A 22733-nucleotide genomic window follows, 5' to 3' on the forward strand; every position below is an offset into this window, starting at 1 on the left:
CTTAAAAATCAGAAAATACATACACAAAAGGAAATGTAGAAAGATATAGTATTTGAAATTAGATGCACATATTGCTTTTTAACTTGGTGTATAAATGTGAGAGAAGTTATGCATATGCAGAAAATTTGGTACAGTGAATCCTGTATGGAAGTTTCACTTTGGAAATTTTGAGAACACATGAAGAGATTCCAAATTGGAGATTCCAAATTAACATTTTGTACTTTGTATACACAAAACTGCATTAAAATATTACACTATTTATTAGATGATGATCCCTTTTATAAAAATATAATTGTCATAGTTATTGAAAAACTAAATAAACTATAATGTTTTATTATATATTCAGCAAAGAATCCTGTGGCACCTTATAGACTAACAGACGTTTTGGAGCATGAGCTTTCATGGGTGAATACCCACTTCGTCGGATGCATCACCCACGAAAGCTCATGCTCCGAAACGTCTGTTAGTCTATAAGATGCCACAGGACTCTTTGCTGCTTTTACAGATCCAGACTAACACGGCTACCCCTCTGATACTTATTATATATTGCACATCTACTTTCATATTAAAATATATATCCAGCAAAATGTGCCCTTATTATGATTGGTTATTTCTAACTGATTTTTTCAGATATTTTGTACTGCAAATGCTATTGATATATCAGCAAAAAGTTTTTAAAATAGTTTATACTGCAACACAGTGCCTCATTTTAGTGGCAGCCATGTTTAAGAGCTGAAAAAGGTTGGAGGACAGATCCTCAGCTAGTGTAAATCTGCATAGCTCCTTGGAAATCAATATTTTAAGTTTCTGGAAGCACTTTTGCTTAGTACAAATAATTTTATGAATGTCTCCATTTATTGCTACTCAGATTTACATGTACAATGGAGAGTATCAGGGGGATCCTGTCAAACGTGAAGTAACAACAAAATGTAAGTAAATATTTTCAATGGACTTGTCAACATTTTTATTTACAGACTTGTTTAAGTGTCATTGAGATTTAATGTTAGTGTGCCTTTTAAACTCTGCTGTTGTCATAATTCCAATATTTAGGTGACTAGTGCTGTTAAGCTTTGATAGAGGTCTCCCTACGGGATGGGGGAGCAGGCAGATACCGGACACAGTGTTGATATACAATACTCTAAATACTTTTTATTGATTACAATATAAACCCCACTCACTCCACATTCACATCCCTTTCATACAACACCAGAGTCCAAAAGTCAGAATGCAAATCCCGATGGCCAGTTAAAATTCAGTTCGATCACAAGGTGTGGAGAGCCAGTGTTACACACCTCTTCTTTTTCAGAGCTCTGGATCACTGTCTGACTCCAAATTCCAGATATGTCAGGCAATTATTTATAGACCAGTTTGTCGCATCATCAACTTTATTTCTGTTTACAAAACCTTTCACTCATAACTCCTGGCAAACAGTTCTGCGCAGGTCACCATAATCCAAGACATTCCATTTCACCCATTCTGGCCACCCAGTGCACTGTGAGACAGTAGCAAGTGCACTAGTTGAATCATTTCATGTAGTCTGCATCCACTCTGGCAATAAAATGGTTCAGGCTGAAAAGGTTCAGACTGAAGCAAAATCTACACCAAATGGTATTTAGCACACTTATTAACTGTTTGTCTTTGAAGCATTCAGCAGTATGAGCAAGAATTGACAAAAAGAGACAGGCAGGTATATAGGAATAAGAGGATCAGAGGGTCAGTCAATAGAAATACAAAGTTGCATGCTAGCCAAAGAAAATGATGGCGAAGACTGACATTCGCAGTGGGACATCCCAAAGAACAAATGCAATGGGGAATTACAGAGTGGAGGAGGTGGAAGATTAGATGCTTTTCAGAAATAAAAAGTGTATATTTAAAGAGAGTAGAATTCATACCAGGACAGGGGAATGCTGGAGAAGAAATCATTATCAGAGGAAAAGGATAGAGGGCCAGATTCTTGGCTCTGTTGAGGCTCCTTTGTTCTGTTCTGGGAGTGCAAAGCATCAAGTTGCTATAGGGAATATGTCCAGGGAAAGAGGATGTGGTTTGATAGATACATAAACACTAGAGCTGGTCATTTTTTTGTAATTGTAACAATTTTTCCCACTATAAAATAGCTGTTGGACAAAAATGAAGTTGTTAATGGAAATTTTTCAATTTGGTCAAAATGTTTTGTTTTAGATGAAAATTTTAAAACAAACATTTTAATTTTTTTTAAAAAAGTATTTTGTTTTTCAGGTATTTTCCCTTTCCTCTCCCATCCCCTCTTGCCAGCAGGAATTTTTATTTAGAATTTTTTCATAAAACAAAACAAAAAATAAGTTATTTCACACAAATACATTTCAAATTCCAACCAACCCTTCTAAATGCGTGTGAACACACACAAATATAATATAAAATGAGTAAAATTGCTATGCTAATTCTAATTGTTTGTTCAAAAATAACTTATTAATATACTCATGCCATGATTTTTGTTGATAGACAATTCTCAAGCCCTGATTATATTCCTGGCGTTCTTGATTATTGTGACATCAATTGCCTTACTTATTGTTCTGTATAAAATCTATGATCTCCACAGAGAAAAATTAAGGTAAGTTTCTCCCTCCTACATCTCCTCTTTTTAGAAGTAGAAAAATCATTTTGAAGGTTTTATAAAAGAAAGTGATGATGTTTTAAATATATGACTTAGGTATTTCATTTGATATTTGAAAAAGATATGCCTCTGCCTTAAAAAAAAATCCAAGAAAAACTAAATCATGGATATTTAGGTGGCTTGCATTGTAGCAGGCACAATATAGTAATCTAATGTAAGATAACAGAATATCTATGATTTAATGTTATTCAAGTTACCAAAGAGCTGGTCAGATAATTCACAAATAAATGTGCTCAAAGGCAACCCCTGTTCTGCTGTTGGTACAGCTGGTACAAACAGCTTCATTCCTGCCCTGAGTCAGGAAGCCAACTCATTGAGCCAGCACATTAACTCTGTTAGAATACCCTTGAATAAAAATGAATAACTCTAGATTCATCAAACACAGTTACTGGGCTCACTATAGGAGTAACTGGATTCAATTCTATGGCTCCTGTTATACAGGAGGTCAGACTAGATGATCTAACGATTCCTTCTGGCCTCTAAATCTATGAATCTATAAAAGTTTTCTATAAGCAGAATTCTTGCCAAACCATGAGAAATAAATATCCAGCATTTATATTTTGTTTTTATATGAACATTAGGTTGTATCTGGCTTTCTTTAGTGTGCACAGTGATCAAGGTGCTATACAGACTTTTCTTCCAGAACTATGCTAAAACAGAAGATTTCAGAACAGTGTTAAGGGAACCGGGGTTTCATGCAGAAGTTTTACCTCAGATACATAATGGCAAATCAGAGGGCACTAGCCAGAGTTCCACTTATGAAATGGCAGTAGCATTCTAAAACTGAGGTCTCAGTCCTCAGCTGTGCCAAGCTCATACTCAGCTTAGCTAAAGATGGGAAGGCGAGTGTAGTTATATTTTGCTCTTCCACTTCCTCTGATCCTGGGACAACTAGGGGACTCCCATATGATAAAGGAATCTCTGGCTGCCTCTGTCAGGCAACGAAGTGCCATAAAGGGAATTTTACCTGGTTTGAAGATCACTCAGCACTCCTCTCCACTCCCCATAGTCTTATAAGACTCTACCTTTATTTAATTAATTGTATCCTTTAATTCATTGTCATACATACATCACATTAGTCAAAGCCTTAACAAACACTCATGCTTTTTACAGCAATTCAGGTGAAGATGTGGTGCTTGTTAAGAGGGGTAAGTACATTTTCCATATAAAATATGTTTAGTAAGTGGAAATAAGATGTTAGCCAAATGCGTTATTCCATCTCAGAGCCATCTATATTTTAGATGGCTAAAGTCTAATTAATTTACACAAATTAGTTATTAGATATTAATACAATCAGACCTTGCCCAGGCCAAAGGTAATGGTCAGTGAATATTCTATACATGTTCTTTAAGTGAATGATTGTAACTTTATTAAATGTTGGGAAAACTTGGAAAATCTAGTATTTATTATCTTGACAGTAAAACTATTTCTGTATCTCAAACAATGGCTGTAACAGAATACAGAAAGGGGCTTCAGAAAACCTCATGAGATTCATCTCTGAAGTGAACTCACCCCAAATAGACCTTTACATGATCCAAGAATTGAGTATAAAGAAGAGGTGCCTCAAATCTGTGCTTCATTATAAAGGTCTTTCTGGGTGCCCTATTCCTAGTACTTTGCACATCCTGAGCTTACCAGAAATTCCTTATCCCCCTGAAAAATGGGAAAGAAAGAGCCAGCGATTGGTTTGGCAGACAGTACCAACTAATCCCAAATTAATTCACTGAGAACAAATAGTTTTTATACCAGGGTCAAAGAGTTTAAAAACAGATATGTCAGGAGATTGCTCCATTTAGTATGGGAAGCTATTCTCACTAGATGATGAAAAGTAGTTTGACTGTGTTGACTGGGATTTATCTGTAATAAATTTTGGGAAATTTCTTGCACGAACTAATGGTCTCAATTCCATTTTTTAATTTACAGAGGGTAACTTGACAGGGTTGCCCATTTTTGCACCCTCTTTCCTCTTCCTGTTTCCTTCAGATCTAGCACCCTGAGTAATTTCTTGTAGAGAAACAATAATATGAAGAAATTACACTGGAGTTTCCATTGTACATGTTTTGCTATTTTTTGTGCAGCTGATATTATTTTATTATTGATTTAAAAGAAATCAGAATCCACTTTTCTATGGACATATTGAAATAATATAAACTTATTTCTGGTTATAAAATTAATTATACTAATTGGAAGATGACACTTTCACAATTATATCCATTTGTCCTGTTTCTGTATGGAATAGCAAAAATTTAATTTAAATTGGAATCAAAATGCACAAGGACTTAACACTGTAATTAACAATAATAACTCATGGAAGACAGAATGATTTTCACATTAGTTTCTGACAGTGTAATGGTTACTGTTACTGTGCATAACACAGTAATATAATTTATTACAGCTAATAAATTGTTAATTATTACTCAAATGTAAGTGGCAGCACAATCTAACTCAGGGGTCCCCAACACAGTGCCCGCGTCCTGACCCCCGGTGGAGCACCCGCCGAAATGCCGCCGAATTTCAGCGGCATTTTGGTGGGGACGCCTCTCGATGATGCTGCTTGTCGCTGACAAGTGACATCATCGAGACGCGTCGCCCCCGAATTTCGGTGGCGACGCCTCTTGATGACGCTGCTTGCCGCCGACAAGTGACATCATCAAGAGGCGTCGCCCCCGAATTTCGGCAGCATTTCAGCGGCGACGCCTCTCAATGACACCGCTTGCCACTGACAAGCGGCGTCATCGAGAGGCGTCGCCACCAAAATGCCGCCGAAATTTGGTGGCATTTCGGCGGGTGCTCCACCGCTGCCATGGTCCTTTGTCTGGCGCCCACCAGACGAAAAGGTTGGGGATCACTGATCTAACTATTGTCCCTGTTTGGGTTGAAGTGTCTTGTGCCAGGTTCAGATGTTGTGATGGCCTTACTGGCCACACACTCACCACTTTCCCAAGTCACCTCTGTGCACTCAGCATGTTACTTCTCTGCACACAGTAGGTGTAGAAGTCTTAGAATAATAGAAATGTAGGGCTGGGTGTGACCTCAGGAAATAATAAAGTTCAGCCCCCTGCACCGTGGCAGGACCAAGTAAAGTTAGACCATCCCTGACAGATGTTTGTCCAATCAGCTTTTAAAAACCTCCATTGATGGGGATTCCAGAGACTCTCTTGGAAGCCTGTTCCAGAGCTTAACTACTCTTATAGTTAGAAAGTTTTTCCTAGTATCTAACCTCAATATCCTTTGCTGTAGATTAAGCCCATTACTTCTTGTTCTACCTTCAGTGGACATGGAGAAAAATTGATCACAGTCCTCTTTATAACAGTCCTTAATATATCTGAAGACTATTATCAGGTCTCTGCTCCATCTTCTTATTTCAAGACTAAATCAGCTCAGTTTTTAACCTTTCCTCATAGATCAGATTGTCTAGATCTTTTATTATTTTTGTTGTTCTCTTCTGGACTCTCTCCAATTTGTCCACATCTTTCCTAAAGTGCAGTGCCAGATATGGACATAGTCCATGTGTGCAGTGTTTCTTTGACATGTACCCTGCTGGAGAAGTTCAGTTGCTTTGGGGACTCTGTTTACTCACATATGAAGGGGTGGGACTTGGTGCTATAAACATATATGGCTCACTTTGAATGTTTCTGTTCTCGTTAGCTAATCTTACTGTTTAATAAATATATTTACTGAGATTTTATGTACATTTTAAAAACAAATACAAATAAATATCAAATATATGTCTGTATATTTAAAGATGACGAAAAACAACTGATGAACGTAGAGCCTATTCCTGCAGAAATGTTGTTGGAAACCTACAAGAGAAAGATTGCTGATGAAGGAAGACTTTTCCTTGATGAGTTTCAGGTTTGTGCCTAATCAGAAATGTAACACAAATCCCAAACCCAGATATTATGGAACATGACATTAAAAAGAATCTGTCACATTAAATAACCAACCCCTTTTGTTTTGTGTTACAAAACATCTAAGATTAAGAACATCCCACCTCCATCTCAGAATAGCCAATAGGCTGGTGGATAAGGCACTTATCTGAGAGACCTGGCTCTGAATCAGGCAGAGCCAATATATGCCTACCATCTCAGATGGGTATGTACTCAGGACATCTAGCCGCTTGTAGTGCCATGGCTACATTCTATTTTTAGTGCACTAGCTTGATCAGAGCTAGCACTGGTATGTCTTCTCAAGCTCGGAATTACACCCCCGGCTCAAAGTGCAGACACAAACTTAAGCTGAGCCAAGGTGGTCATAACTGCTGTGGGTTTTAGGACAGTTTCTAAAGATTTTACTTTTATGAGTTGAAGTTAGAAGTGTATTATTATTTATTTGTTTGTTTGTTTGTTTGTTTTGTGGTAGTTTATAGAAGCCCCAGTCAAGAACCAGGGCCCCTTCATGCTGCATTTCAGAGCAGTTTTATTAATTTCTGTTCAGACTAGAATCCAACATGGAGCTTCTTTATTAGTCTTTTGAGGGAGAGAGAAGCATCTTTTGATTATATGGAAAATATATTAATCTTTATATAACTTAATATTTGTTCAAAAAGCTAATCAGCATGAATCATAATATTGTGAATAACAGAATGTTATCTTCCAACTGTCATTAAGAACTAATTAACAAGTATGTGAATTTTGTTGCCAGTTGAAGTTTTCTAAAATGTGTTTCATGAATAAAAGAAGCATTATATTTTACAGAGCATTCCCAGAGTTTTCTCTAAGTTCTCAATAAAGGAAGCACGCAAAAACTACAACCAAAACAAAAACCGTTACATTGATATTCTCCCTTGTAAGTACTGAATGTGAATTCCATACATTCTGTAAATACTTCATTGTTTTCGCTTACATCAGTATATTGAGGCAACTTGGTTAATAATTTCATTACTTTGTTTTAAATTATCTAAACAGATGATTATAACCGAGTTGAACTCTCAGAGATGGATGGAGACCCAGGATCAGACTATATAAATGCAAGCCATATTGATGTGAGTGACTTCTCTCAGAAACATTTTTGATGCACAAATGAAACATGGTTTATACATGTCCCATTTCAGGCACCAAATGCATTTGATTGACTCTTCTTGAACTGATTGTTTCCACTTCTTTAGTTCTATCTTTACGCTGTGTTTGGTACTATTGGATTGGTGTTCATATTATTGTGCATGTAAAATACGTAGATTTCTGAAGTGACAAATCTTTTCACAATCTTCATCTGCTATCTTTAAATGCTTAGTAATTATATATATATTTTAAAACAGGGTTTCAAAGAACCAAGGAAGTACATTGCTGCCCAAGGTACATTTTTACTTTATTTTTTATTTAATTCTTCACCCAATTATTCTGTAATCAAAGTAGTGGAGTCAAACAGTATTAATACATTTAAACAAAAATTGGATGGCCAGCATATGTGGAATTTAATAAATAAAGCAGTGCTAGACTGTTTGGATTTGGGGAGTTATAACCAACCAAAGAAGGGAATTTGAGGAGTGCAGAATAGACTTTTTTCAAATTATGCTTCATACATATTGCGTATAAGTATTTGCTTTATTGTTACACTGGAGAATTTTTGTCCTTCTCAGCAACACACCAATAAAGTTTTAGCAGTATGTAGACTAAGATGGTGGAATCATAATTAAGTCATTCAGTCTATGGCTAGTATTGCATGACCTTTGGATGGCTTCTGAGCCATAATAGGTATAGTAACTATGTTCTAGTCTTTATGTGTTTCCTAATTTTTGGGAAGGGATCTCTTATTAAATACGTTATCTGCTAGGCCCCAAGGATGAGACCACTGATGATTTCTGGAGAATGATCTGGGAACACAAGGCAACAATTATTGTTATGGTGACTCGCTGTGAAGAAAATAATAGGGTGAGTGTGATACACACACACACACACACACACACACACACACACACACTGCAATATACAGGAGGTTGCTCTGCTGTGGTGAATTATGCTGTTCTTTTTTCCTTTAAATGTTTTCTCTGCATTCAAGTATTTCTTTTGAATCCTTGTTCATTCTTGTTTTTACTCTTTATTTGTGACAGAATCTCCGAAACTGAATAACATTAACAAGCCTACATGGTTCTGCCTTTTAGACTATTTGATTAGCAGCATTTTCAATAATGTCATCTGACGCACTGCCCTAAGGAATAGGGAGCTACCTTCCACCTTCTTACAGATACCCTTCTTTCAGAGAGTATAACTTGCCTCAAACTCCCTGAATTAGAATTTGCTGAGCTGCACTAAAATCTCTCTCCCTCCCCCATACTCCTGCAGACCTGTCACAACTCTCAGAGAAAGAGGGGATATTCTGTATTTGGGACTTTCCTTCTCTTCCCCCAGCATCCTGTCCTAATGTCTTGGCATGCCTCCACAGTTCTCTGCCATTTTGTTTTATGCCCTCCTTAGGGTGACCAGATGTCCCGATTTTATAGAGACAGTCACGATTTTGGGGTCTTTTTCTTATATAGGCTCCAATTACCCCCCCCACCCTGATTTTTCACACTTACTGTCTGGTCACCCTAGCCCTCTTTTTCCTACTTCTGAAACCAAACTTGGAAGCAGTGATTAGGAGAGTGCTCACCACCCTGGTAGGGCCACATGTTTCAGATGCAGATGGGGGAGTATTGATATTCTGATTGTTTTAAGGAAAAAAGCTGGCTGGCAGCATACGTGTTTGCAGTATAGCCACACTGCTAACAGGAGTGGAAGGGCATTTGGGCATGAATTGCGAGAGGCAATGGTGCATGACTATTGCATCTGCAGCTATGTATATTCACTGACTAGAAATATAAGTAGGAGTCACAGACTGAGCTGCAATCCCTACTGTAGCCTTCAGGCAGTCAATGATGGTGCACGGACTGTGCAGCTGTTTTGCCCCTGCAGTTAGGTTGGAGGATAGGATTCCTTCCCATCTTATTCTCTATGTAAATCCCTTCAGGCTTTGTGCATGAGGCCAGAATCTGGATCTTTGGGTTTTTGAATGTTTAACTAAAGCAGTGGTAATTTCTTTAAGGGACAAACTACAGTATTTATCAGAAACTGAAATAGTACTGAAGTATTGGTTATGTATTTTATCTGGTATTGATTTTATTTTATTTCAAGCTTTCTTCAGAACCTAATTTCATTGTCACTTTGATATCCAGCTTCTAATCCATTAAGTTTGTATTTTCATAGAACAAATGTGCCCAATACTGGCCGACAACGGAGAATAGCACTGAAACTTTTGGGGACATTGTTGTGAAGAGCAATGAAAGTAAAACGTGTCCTGACTACATTATTCAGAAACTGCATATTACAAATGTGAGTTGGCTTAATAATGTGAGAATAATTTGAATTGGTCTGTATAGTTGGTATAAAGAGACTATTATCAGAGATTCTTCCAGAATAACAGTGACAGTTAGTATTTCCCCGTTTCTACCAAGCAACATAGAGCTTGAGAGAATACCTAGTAGATGGTGTATAATGTCATAGGGCAAATATGAATTGGAAACTTATCTCATCGCTAGGATTTCCCTCTTTACCATGGGCCCGGTATTCTTAACAGGAACCCCAGTAACTTTCTGTTCTATAAGCCAGCTGACAAGGCTGGATAAATTGTATGCAATATACTGTGGTTTTGTCAGGGATTTACCCCTTTTAAATTAGGAAAACTTGTTATTGGTTTATGAACATAGAATAATAGATGTTTAAATTAATGCTGAGACCACCACATTGAATATTATTTCCCCCTAGTAAATTCACTCAGAAATGTGGCTCTTAGAACCGTATTGCCTGTCTTTGTCTGAACTGTACGGGGACAATTACAGTTTACGGTAACCTCTATTGTATTTATAAACTTCCATGGTTTAGAGCTATAAGGGGTCAAGATGGAGTTTTCAAGATTTTTAGGCCAATTCCCAATCTCAGTTATACCAGTGAAGCACCACTAGTTCCTAGAGCGTAACTGAGTGTAGAATTTACCCTTTAGGGATACATTTTCCCCTTTTATTCCTTGCAAATTTATTTCAGTGGGGATACATAGCAGGTTAGTCAGGACACCATTTATTGTTTGTTGTGTTAGATTTAAGGACTGAATGTGCTGGAGGTTCAGGTCATCTTGAAACATAAATAGTATAGCACCCTCCCAGACACATCTTGCTCCCATGTTTTCATCTTTAGGCCCCAGTTCTGCTACCTTTCCTCACATGGAGTAGAAGCTTACTCTGGGACTAGTCCCACTAAGCCTAAGATAGTTACCACTTACTGTGAGTAAGGTGGCCATACCAAGCCCTTAAGTGTTAATAAAACTCTGTGGCATCATGCATAGGAGAGACTCCAAATTACAATAGCTACAGTGTTACGGATCAGAAATAATATGAATTAATTTTTGTCAAGTATCAATTTGTTTGGTGCTTGCTTGTTTGGCTGTAAGATCATATTAACAAAAAAGTTAAAATTAAATACCTTGTGACTGCTGTCACAGCTGATTATCATTCAAAGTACTGTAAAATATCAGTTGATTTTTACGTAGGCTAAGAATGGAGAAAAAAGCAACAACTCAGAAACTCTTATGAAACTTCCAAACACACATTATTAAAGCTCATAACCTAGTAGGAGCAACTGTACAATAATTATGCAAATTCTATGCTCTGATTGGCTACCTGGGACTCTCAGTCAGTTGCCTTAGAGTTGCCAGCCCTCCAGGATTGTTCTGGAATCTCCAGGAATTAAAAATTAATCTTTAATTAAAGATTATGTCATGTCCAAGAATACAGCCAACCAAAATTGGCAACCCTATTTGGAGATTCACCTACTGAATAGGTATCAGGGAATAAGCAGATGGTCATTGTATAAATTAAACATCAGCTAGTCAGAGTGCAGAGTATTGCTTGCGTGTAAAATAAGCATACAGTTATGAATCAGTAGTAGCATCCCAGCACTTTGCCTGGGTGAGAGAATTCAATTTCAGTATATTACATCCTAAACAGGCATGGTTTCAGGTTAATATCTAACCAAGCACAAGATGAGAACATGTCACATGGTATATTCAGACTGCCACAATGATGGTATAGTCTGCTGACTGCAGAATGCTTCCTGAGAGACAATAATACAGGTTTTATTGTTCTTCTGCTGTTAGATCTCTGTCCCCAACTCTCCATTCACAACAAGAGAATGGAAACAGTCAAGATGTATATTGTTGTTTAGTCCTTGTGATTCATCTCCATCATGTAGTCAATGGCCAAGTGTACCCCATTGTAATTTTTTTTCTTATTTGGATTCACAGTCATAGTTCCCCAGCTACCAAAATGTGTTTTCCCTTCTCCCTGATCCTGGCAACAGCATATTAAAGCAGGGTCTGTGACCCTATGGGACCTGGTATGCCTTAAGCCTTGAATACAGTGACTTAGAAATCATGAGCAGCCTCAGTGATTGTCACAGGTTTGACAGCCCCACTTCTATTCTGAGTTGCTGTTTTTAGACTTCATTCCTCTGTGGGTCTGTGTGACGTTAGCAGGTAGTTAAAAGTACAGATGGCAAAATAATCAACAAATACACTTGGCAGCACATAGACCTTTATGGTGACTTCCTAAATGATGTACAAGTACAGTGGAGAACACATGGTACATTCTACATAATCACAAAATAAAGTATTCTTAAGATGATAATACTGGACTTCACCTTAGTGGATTGTCATTATATTCTTTCTTCAAGTTATGGCATGTTCCACATGTATGGCTCTTATTTTTAACCACTCTTTTATTATTAAAATTGGAAAATGTTCCAACTCTGAAACCTTGGAAAGAACATGTGACTGTACAGTGTCTGGAATCGCTGTTGCAATACTAGATGCCTACTGTACCTATTTTTCTGCTTTATTCTATACTTTGTATATTTACATTTGATTTTGGTGTGGTACTAATGAAACAATTCCATGTTGTCCAGAGAAAGGAGAAGACACCTGGGAGAGATGTGACTCACATTCAGTTCACTAGCTGGCCAGACCATGGAGTGCCTGAAGATCCTCATCTTCTCCTCAAATTACGCCGCAGAGTTAATGCTTTAAGCAACTTTTTTAGTGGCCCAGTAGTGATTCATTGCAGGTAAATATTACAGAAACTCTCTAATAGTAAACAAATTCTAGCCAGAGCTACCGAGAAAAACAAGTCAGGGAAGGTTAGCTATAGTTGCTTAGACCAAAATTTTCAAAGTTGGTTGCTTTAAAGTAAGGCACCTAATCCATATTTACAGACCTAAATAAGAGGCCTGATTTTCAAAGGTACTAAAAAGCCTACAACTCCTATTCAGATCAATGGGACCTGAGGATGCTTGCAACTTTTAAAAGGCAGACACTTATTTAGTTTGAAAATATTGTCCTTATTTATTTAAAATGTAAGTTTAACAGTCTTTTGAGTTGTGGATTAATTTATTATAAGCCACACTCTTTGCACTGCTTTGCATCACCTTGCAGAACATGACTGGCATTCATCCTCCTCTCTCAATAACTATCACTTTGTACTCGTCAGTGCTGGTGTTGGACGTACTGGAACCTATATTGCGATCGACGCTATGCTGGAGGGGCTAGAGGTAGAAGGCAGAGTGGATGTTTATGGCTATGTTGTAAAGCTCCGTCGACAGCGATGCCTCATGGTTCAAGTGGAGGTATGTTCTAGAGCTTGCTGCTTTGTTCCATTTATTAATCACCCTCAGGAAAAGCAGTGCCCAGCTAGCTCAACCGTAGGTAAAACTAATATGGCCATGATTTTCCATTGCAGTTGTCCAGGGAAATATAAAACTATGAAAGAACAGGGGGAGGAAAACCATCTATGAAGCAGGGATGGTCAGCATTTTCCAAAGTTTGACATTTCAACCATTTTTTAAAAATTTAGAATTGCATCCAAAAAAAAAGGGACAAAAATACATAGAAGCCTATTCTCTTTTGGCACCAAAACATGAGCATTTTGGGGCAAGGTTAACTATGCATATTCACTGTTTTTTTTTTCTTTAGTGTGGGATTTTCAGAAGTGCTTAGAAGCACAAGTTTCATTGAAAATGACTGATGGGACTTGAGCTCCTAACTTAGGTGGCTGTTTTGGAAAACCACACCCCAAATTCTTAGTTGTACAACCTGAGTTACGTTACATTTCATTTATATAGCACCTTTGATCAAAAGCACTAAATGTTGCACTAACACAGCCAACTGCATTTAATTGACATAGCAATCGCTGTATCTACTGCCAGTTTAATATAGCAACAGTAATAAGAATACTTGAATATTATTATATGTTTTAGATAGCAAGAGCAATTTGAAAAATCTTTCTAATTATTATTTTCAATTTTTGAAATCCACCTCATCCTTACATTGGGGACCACTAGGCACAGTACATCCTGATCCATCAAGCACTGGTGGAATACAATCAGTTTGGTGAAACAGAGGTCACTCTCTCTGAACTGCACACCTACCTTAATAATCTGAAGAAAAGAGATCCTCCCAGTGACCCCTCTCTGCTGGAAGCGGAATTCCAGGTAAATATAATAGTGCATTCTGTTTTATTCGACTCTCTGTTCTGATTTTAAACAAAAAAGTGACATGAGGTAATTTAAATAAGCCAATAATTCAGAGCCAAATTCTGCCAACTAAATTGGTCATTTTAAATGAAATCAACAGATTAAGGAACTGCTCAAAGTGAGGGTGACAGAATTAGATCCAATATTTGGTTGCTGGGGAATAGGGATGGGGCCAGATATTCATCTGGTCTAAATGAGCATAGTGACATTGTCTTCAGCTGAGCTAGGCCATTTTACAAAAATCTGGCCCCTGGAGTGTTCATACTGAGTTTTACCAGTTCCAGTTTTTCTGATAGTAAATTGATATTTTGTATTTTTAATTATTTTTATCTTATTGAAAACATACAGTAATTCTTTTTTTTTCTCCAGTTTTTCCCCTTAGGGTTCCATAGCTTTATTTCTTTTTCCTTCTGAGAAACTAGAGACAAAATATAATGGACAAATATATAATTTCCTGTGGCTGAACCAGGAGTGTGTATAAAATTAAAGATTTACGCTCCAATCTGGCAAGCTTTTCCACATGGATGCAGAACAGGCAACTGCCTGAGTAGAATAGCTTGTAGGATCAGGACCTTAGGGAGATGTAAAATGTTTTAAAAAATTGAATCTAGGGTTATCAATTTATTTGGAGCAATAATGTCTTTGTGCCAATGTGGATGTGAGGGTGCAAATTACCACTAGCGATCCATGTATTTGACAAAAAATCAGTTTGCTTATGATGCCCACGAAAAGTGGGTACCATAGTTGGTAGATAATTATACAGATATATTTTGTGTAGCATATATACGCTGGCAGTACCATAATAAACTTAATACATTAACTTTGTGTTCCTGGAAAAACTTTTAAAGTGGTGAAATGTCTTAAAGAAATAGCAATTTTATTCCCTTTTTGTTAACATTGTTCATAAAATACATCAGCTCAATCTTTTAAAATTGTTTCTATCTGCATGATTTCTTATGGTACTGCACGTGGTAGGTTCAATGGTTTGTAAATTGTGGTCCAGGCACTTCCATGGAATGAAATGAAGCAGTAGGGGACTGAGATATTAAGAGAAGAGATGGGTCTCTGAGAGTATCACAATTTTATAAAGCTGGCAAACCATTGTTTAGCACATGGCGTGACCTTGTATGCTTTCTTTCCTTAGAGGCTACCATCCTACAGGGGATGGAGGACACAGAACACTGGCAATCGACAGGAAAATAAAAGTAAAAACCGGAATTCCAAAATGATTCCATGTAAGTGTTTGCGATGATGTCTGCAGTCAGTTTGTTCTAATTGTATGAAGGCTTCTTACAAAAGATTACAGATAAAACAGGACAGTAAATTGACGTATTGATATGTACTCCACCCTAGAAAATTTAGGAAGTGAATGATTTGTTACAATATAAACTGTGAGGAGTCCTTGGTTTATTTTTCCAAACAACCATTGTGGCATGTCTGCTGCTTCTATGCCATTGCATAACTGCTGAATAACTGCACTTTTTCTACATTCCCTTTCCATTGTAACAAAACTAAGAAGGGAGATGGTTGCTTTCCTCCTACCAATAGAAGCTATTGTTGTGACACTTTTTTTTTCAGATGACTTTAACAGAGTACCAATTAAACATGAAGAGGAGAAAAGCAAAGAGAGTGAACATGATTCAGAGGAATCATCTGATGAGGACAGTGATTGTGAGGAAGCAAGCAGATACATAAACGCATCATTCATAACTGTATGTATTTAGAGGATAAAACTACTTGTATCTAATATGCTTTCTGCTGATAGTCCCTGATAATAGCTATGTGCCAATTTCTGCTCATCTTACTTTTTCCAGTAGTCCTATTGGCTTCGTTAGCATGGTACTAGTTATGTGAGTAAGACAATCAAGATCTGGCACTTTATTTGGATGTTCATTTATAGACTGAATCACAAAGATCTTGTAATATTGGCTGTCCCATTGGAGAAAGACAGAGTTCTTACCTTACACTGTCCTAATCTATACAGCCTCAAAGAGTTAAATACTTCAATCATAATAGCCTTAAGTCTAGTGACTGTTGCAATAAACAGAGTGAAGGTAAAATAATTATCTTTTATAGTTTCTTTTAAAACCTGACTTTCAGCTAGGCTTTTCAGTGCCACCTATATTTTTGCCAGCACATATATGGGTAGACTTCCACCTATGTGAATTCCAGGTACACACAGGTAGTTATATATATTAATTTCCCTTACAGTCAATTTTATGTAGTTTTTTGTGGGTACAAATTTGGCCTAGTTAAAACAGAGGCTAGCATTGAAAAGCAAGCTTTTAGTGTCAGAGTCACATCTAAAAGATACCATCTTTGGAGGGCCTTTGTTGGACACTAACAGATATAACTGATTATAAGAGTATGCAATGAATGGGATTTGTCTGAACTCTGTAGACAAAAATACAGCTAGCATATCTACTGATTGTAAATACTGTATCTGTTTACTAATAGATACAATGTCAGTCTGCATTGACTTGCTTAGCTACTCTGTGATGTTGCTAGAGGCGTCACTCAATATCCAGTTTCTAATACCAACTGTGGTAAACTTTCTTTTTAACCCCAAAATGCATTCTGCCTCAGATATTGGCAGACTAAGCTTTCCCACAAAGCTGTACAAATGTGTCTCAACTTTGTCCTGGATAAAGGACTGCTATTTATGGAGGGTCAGTCATGTGCCCACCAATTTTTGTCCTTTCTGGTGACACTATGAACTATTGCCAATTGTGATGATGGTTTTTTAAAATGGATACTTGTCCTCTAGAAACTATACTGAGACCATTAACTCATTTCATGTAGGCTACCAAACTCCCTTTAGATGGTAAATACTTCTTTACATATGATAACTGCCTTTCAGATGAATTAGTAAAAATAAATCACATGCTCAAATGGTCTTTTTTTAGGGCTACTGGGGTCCAAAAGAAATGATTGCAACGCAAGGGCCACTACCAGAAACGATCAATGACTTCTGGCAAATGATATTTCAAAGAAAAGTCAAAGTAATTGTTATGTTGACAGAGCTGAAAGAAGGAGATCAGGTTAGTTTGTCATCTTCAAAGTAAAGTATATGATACAATACTCTTCAAAAGAGAAAAGAACAGAATTCCAATCTCTAAACTGCAATGGAATTCTAATTTCCAAACCAAAAATGTGACTCTGTCAGAAAGTGACTCAACCTATCAACTATTTTGTTTTCTAATAGGATTTATTCCATCCTTATATTTTAAATTGTGCTTAAATGAATTTTTGATTACACCTTGAAGTTCATCAGTGATGTATTTTATGATAAAATGAAACTGAATAGTTATAGAATATATGCATCCTTTAAACTGATTTGGAAAGAAAAGCAAACACAATGATAAAAATAAGGACTGATTTATACTTCATTTCTAGCAACTCTGTGCACAGTACTGGGGAGAAGGAAAGCAAACATATGAAGGTATAGAAGTTGAAATGAAAGATGTCAACCTGTCTTCTAGCTACACCATACACGCATTTGATGTAACACATGTGAAGGTAAAAGATAAAAAATGACAGACGGGAATTTTACACTTGTTCTTCTATTTTAAACTTAGTCTTTTGTAAAAGGCAAACAAGATAAGGACAATCAAAAGACAAGTACAAACCTGTTTGTGTTTTGATAGTTGATGTTTTATTAGTTCCTTCCATTAAACGTTTTAATAGTTATTAAAATGTGACTTACAGTCACCATTGAATTACAAATCAGACATAAGTAAAATGAGGGATAAAGACCTCCCTGAGGCACAGCTCCCACCTTTCTCTCCTCTGTCTCCAGTGGACAGTAATTTATTGCTGGCCTGGTCCCACAGCAAGTTATGACACACTGTGAGGTAATTCAGTCAAGTCTCCACCCAGGCCCAATCTACCTCCTAAATGGATGGTAGTGGGTGCACAAGGTCTGAGTACCCACAGTGTTATCACCCTTCACAGGCGTAGTTCAAGTCAGTCTAGTCCTAAGTGATTATCAGTTTTTTTTTTAAAATTCACGTGGAATAAATATAATGTGGATCATTATGTTATCCCTTGAATTTACTGTATGTTAATCTCTGTTTTGCAGAGGAAAGAAACTCGAAATGTGTATATGTACCAGTACCACAAGTGGAATGGCTTGGACCTTCCTGAAAACCCCAAAGACTTAGTCACCATGATTCTGAACCTCAAACAAAAACTTGCAGTTAAAGGTGTCACTGAGGACATCAGATGCAGCCGGAGCGTTCCAATTGTCATTCACTGCCGGTGGGTCTGGATGCTATAGATATTTTAGTGCATTTCTACAGTTTGGTTATACTTGGCAATAGCAGTTTCATAATTCTTACTGTTGCTCCTAAGCTTTCCTAAAGCCCGGAGACTAAATTCACACTACAGTGTATGCCAGTTTCTCCCAGCAGAGGGCTCCCATGGCAGACCGTCCACCTGTGTATCATGCAACATTGCAAAGTGGCCACAACCTCCCCTCCATTGAGACATGGGTTAGGACAGAAGATGAGAACTATCTAAAAAGTAGATGTGCTGGCTGGTACAAAGCCATGACCAGAGAAAGGTCCGCTCAGCACATTCTTCCAACATTTTATTGGCAGGGGTCCTTGTGAAGCTCACAGTGGATTGTAGGGCTGCACCCACCAGCTAGAAAGGCCAGCCTTGTTCAGGGAGGTGTAAATTTCACCAAACCTAGTATATATGGACTTGGGTCCTTTGCTGGCCATTATACCTCACACGTGGCTAGCTGTTAACATCAGTATGGTCCAAGTCTTATGTGGCCTGAGTTGGGAGTGACGTGAAGCACCAGTACAGAGGCACAATGCCTCTTCAGGGCTCTGTGTTGCCCTGGGGGGCAGTTTACTCATCTTGTAAGACAAATCAGCAATTCTGGCCACTGAGAGCATATTGAGGGTGGGATGGGAAAGAAAGAGTTATGGCTACACTTACTCCCTACCCACTAGTAAGCGTCATGCACCACTGAGAGACCATTATGATAGTAGCCCTGTAGTCCCCAAAGGCAGAAGCTAAATCTGGTTGATCCTTAAGAGGCTGCCTTCCCCCCAACCCCCCTCACAATTGAATGGCTACATAAGGGCTAGGTATAATGTAGCACAGTAAAAATCGATGTCCTCTTTGCATCTTAACGGTACTCTTGGTTACTATAATCTCATTCCAGTTAGAAATATTTCAGAGATAGGAATCTTTGTGACTGTTGTCAGTACAATAATCTTTAAAATAAACCTAACTGCTTGTGATAAATTGTACAGATTTTTGAATTCCAATAATGTGTATCTTCTAGTGATGGATCTGAACAAACTGGTGTATTTTGCGCCTTGTTGACCCTCTTGGAAAGTGCAGAAACAGAAGATGTGATAGATGTCTTCCAAGTAGTGAAATCTCTTCGACGTGCCAGGCCGGGAATGGTCCCCACTTTTGTAAGTAAATCCTATGAGTTAACCAAACAATGCAATAGATTTGCTTATCTTTAGTCATGAACGTTCTAATAACCACTGGCATTGTTTCTGCATAGGAAATGTATTATAATGATCTCATCCGTAATTATTCATCAGCAGTTGTGAATTAGCTATTGGTGATAAGAAGGAACTAGTCTGCAACCTATCCACAGCTATAGTAATCAGTTTCTTGAAACTGAAAAGATCAACAGTACATGTTGTTTGTAAACCATTAATATTTTAGGCTGGAACTTTGGCAGCTGCCTAAGGGATTTAGGAGCACATCTTCCACTGAATTCCATGGGAGCTGGATGCCTAACTCCCTTAGGCAGGTTAGAAAATGCCCTCCTTATTTTCTGAAGAGTGCACAGAAGGAGCTGCTTTCCTGCTTGCATGCAATATGCATTCTTCTCTCTGACAATCCATCTAAATCATCTAGATTTGCTAACTCTGCTGTGGTTTATTAGAGAACTGAACAGTAGTCACTACCATACACTTAATCCACCTACTTCATTCTCTTTTAAACACACTTTTGATAGTTTGCCATATGAATCAAGAGGGATGGATTCTGTGAAACTGCCTTGGGACTGGGCTGATTATAGGTAGTGACCTAGTACTTGATCTACCTGGAATTAGGGATGCCCTCAGTGCCGTGTCACCAAAAACTCCACATTGAGCATAGCAGGGAGGTGCTTCAACTTCGTGTGGGCCAGCAGCCATGGAGACCACCTTGAATGTTTCAATAAGATGGAAAGATTCACATTGTCAACACTTAAGACAAAAAAAAAATCAGACATCCTGGCTCAATCACATGGCATTTCATCTACACTAATCCCTTCTTTTTTGTATTAGGAACAATACCAGTTCCTGTATGATACTATTAGCAGCATCTACCCTGCACAGAATGGACAAGTAAAGAAAAACAGCAAGCAGGAAGATACAGTTGAAATTGACATGGAAGCAGATAAAACAGATCAGGAAGCTAATTTGATTACTATGGATATCATCTCACTGGAGTCAGAGGCCAATATGAATATGGAAGCGCGAGAAGATTCCAAATCTGCAGATGGCATTCAGGGAACAGAAAGCTCTTCAAATGGACCCAAGACTCCAGTTTTAACTGAGAGTGCATAGAAAAATATATGAAATTTGGATGTACAAAGGATCTTAAACAGAATAAGTAGCAGAGATTTGATCTTGAGTTATTTTTTCAGAGGTACGGTATGGAAAGAATACTTGAAATTTGTGGATAATGTAATGCACTGTGAAAATTTAATTTCTGTGTAGATTTGCATTTTATTCCTTTCAAATTATTTGAATTATTTTTGATCTTTTTACAAATCTGTATATTGTAATGCTGATTTTCATTATGGTCTGGTATTCAGGAGTGGAAAGAAAAGTCATGCTACCTTTTTTCAATCTTATTTTTTGTTATAAGAAAGTAAGTTGCCAGGACCAGAATCTCTAATAATGTACAGTCATAAATATAAAGTTAGAAGTATGGCAAATATGAGTTTTCTTGTAAGTAACTATTGTCTTACTATCTTTAAATTGACTTAGTGGGTAAGGAATATGGCCTGAATTTCAGAAATGCAATTCCTATTGACTTTAGTTAGGGTTGTGCTTGCTTTGCAGGTGCTTTGCAGAACAGCAAAGCCATATCTGGGTCATATCTTACAGCTCCATCAAAGTCTATGGGGATTTATACTAGCTGAGTAACTGGTCCCACACATCCTTACCAATCTAGGACTGTAAGCTTTGCATTTTTCTAACTGGCCTCAAGATGTCCTCATTGCTCCATACAAATCCATCTGAGGCTTCAATATTTGAAAGAAGAAAGTCCAGAACTCAGAGTATTGACTGATTGGAGAAACTTTGATAGTTAATTGAATTGACATTTGGCAACTTGAGATCTCATGTGTTACCACAGCTGCTTCTTGTGCTAATTTTTTCTAATTTAAAGAGAGAGCTCCTGCAAAAGTGTCGTACCTATTATGTATATTCAACATTCCAAAATACTATGCTACTAATAGTACATGCTACTAGCACATTGCTGATTTTATTTAGTAGTTTCGTAATATGATGATGATTTGTATGTTACAGTTTGGATTATTTTACTATTGCCTTAGTGGATTTCAGCCTAATCTTTTAAAGCCAAATAAAAAGGACAATTAATAAATTGCACAGTGGGAATTATTCTGAAATATGTAAAACTCTGTGTAAAGTTACTTATATGTAAAAGAATGAAGGGTCTTGAAATGCACCTGCTCTTTGTAGACTATGCAAATGGTTGGTTTTTATTTACACTCAGCACATAGTTTTGTAGCTCCCTTTATCTGCTGATTTCAGCAGAACCAATGGTAGTGTTTAATTCTTGTATCATTCGCTTCATCTGAAAAGATCAGACACTTTAGAAAGGTAGGTAAGTATTAGCTTCCTCATCTGTAACATGGGGATAAGGAATACAGAAGTGATATTGTTATGCCGATGGGTAGACCCCAGTCAGAGGTGGGCAAGATTGAACTTGGGACCTCAGTGCATGAGCCTCTACCACATGGGCTAAAAGCCAGCAGGGTGTTAGCTCAGACTGTAGAGCAGACTCATTTTATCTCTCTTTCTAAGTTGTCTCAGTGCCACTAGATGGGACAGAACACCACACCCAGAAGGCGTGTGGGTTACAGTATGGCTTATTCAAGGTCATACAACAGGTGGCAGAGCTAGGATTCCTAACTTTCCATTCCAATATGCTATTATTTGGACCACACTCCTAGGTAGAGAGCCATGCCATAGGCTATGTGTATACTTGATTAAAAAACACTGAATCTGAAAGCTGCCCAAAAAAGTGATTGATCCCCTGAGAGCCAAAGAATAAAAGTATAACGGGGTTAACTTAATTTTCCAGTTTTCCTAGGCCAGATGCTTCATTCATTCTCTGCTTACACAAGCAGTTCACTTGAAGAAACAGCAGCAAGAATGCACGAACAGTGGGACCTTCCTTGCCTGCAAGTTGAACTTTCCTTCCTTTCCAGCCAAAGCCTCACTGGCTTATGAATCCTTTCAGGAGACAAGAGCACC

General features: G+C 37.7%; 1 protein-coding gene across 1 annotated transcript in view; it reads left to right on the top strand.

The window, feature by feature from the left end:
- Positions 1 to 21837, top strand: part of PTPRC (protein tyrosine phosphatase receptor type C) — a 108875-nt gene extending 87038 nt beyond the window's left edge. Inside the window, exons 13-31 of the mRNA XM_039486458.1 lie at positions 869 to 929; positions 2479 to 2587; positions 3764 to 3798; positions 6396 to 6505; positions 7348 to 7438; positions 7558 to 7634; positions 7908 to 7944; positions 8423 to 8520; positions 9832 to 9957; positions 12580 to 12737; positions 13161 to 13296; positions 14011 to 14160; positions 15347 to 15437; positions 15781 to 15914; positions 17109 to 17243; positions 17599 to 17721; positions 18284 to 18462; positions 19505 to 19640; positions 20511 to 21837. Of these exons, the coding sequence (XP_039342392.1) occupies positions 869 to 929; positions 2479 to 2587; positions 3764 to 3798; positions 6396 to 6505; positions 7348 to 7438; positions 7558 to 7634; positions 7908 to 7944; positions 8423 to 8520; positions 9832 to 9957; positions 12580 to 12737; positions 13161 to 13296; positions 14011 to 14160; positions 15347 to 15437; positions 15781 to 15914; positions 17109 to 17243; positions 17599 to 17721; positions 18284 to 18462; positions 19505 to 19640; positions 20511 to 20792 (2268 nt within the window). The 3' untranslated portion in view covers positions 20793 to 21837. The remainder of the gene's footprint in view (positions 1 to 868; positions 930 to 2478; positions 2588 to 3763; positions 3799 to 6395; positions 6506 to 7347; positions 7439 to 7557; positions 7635 to 7907; positions 7945 to 8422; positions 8521 to 9831; positions 9958 to 12579; positions 12738 to 13160; positions 13297 to 14010; positions 14161 to 15346; positions 15438 to 15780; positions 15915 to 17108; positions 17244 to 17598; positions 17722 to 18283; positions 18463 to 19504; positions 19641 to 20510) is intronic.
- The last annotated feature ends 896 nt before the right edge of the window (positions 21838 to 22733 follow it).

This window comes from Mauremys reevesii, linkage group 8, assembly GCF_016161935.1.
Source record: "Mauremys reevesii isolate NIE-2019 linkage group 8, ASM1616193v1, whole genome shotgun sequence".
Classification (NCBI taxonomy): Eukaryota; Metazoa; Chordata; order Testudines; family Geoemydidae; genus Mauremys; species Mauremys reevesii.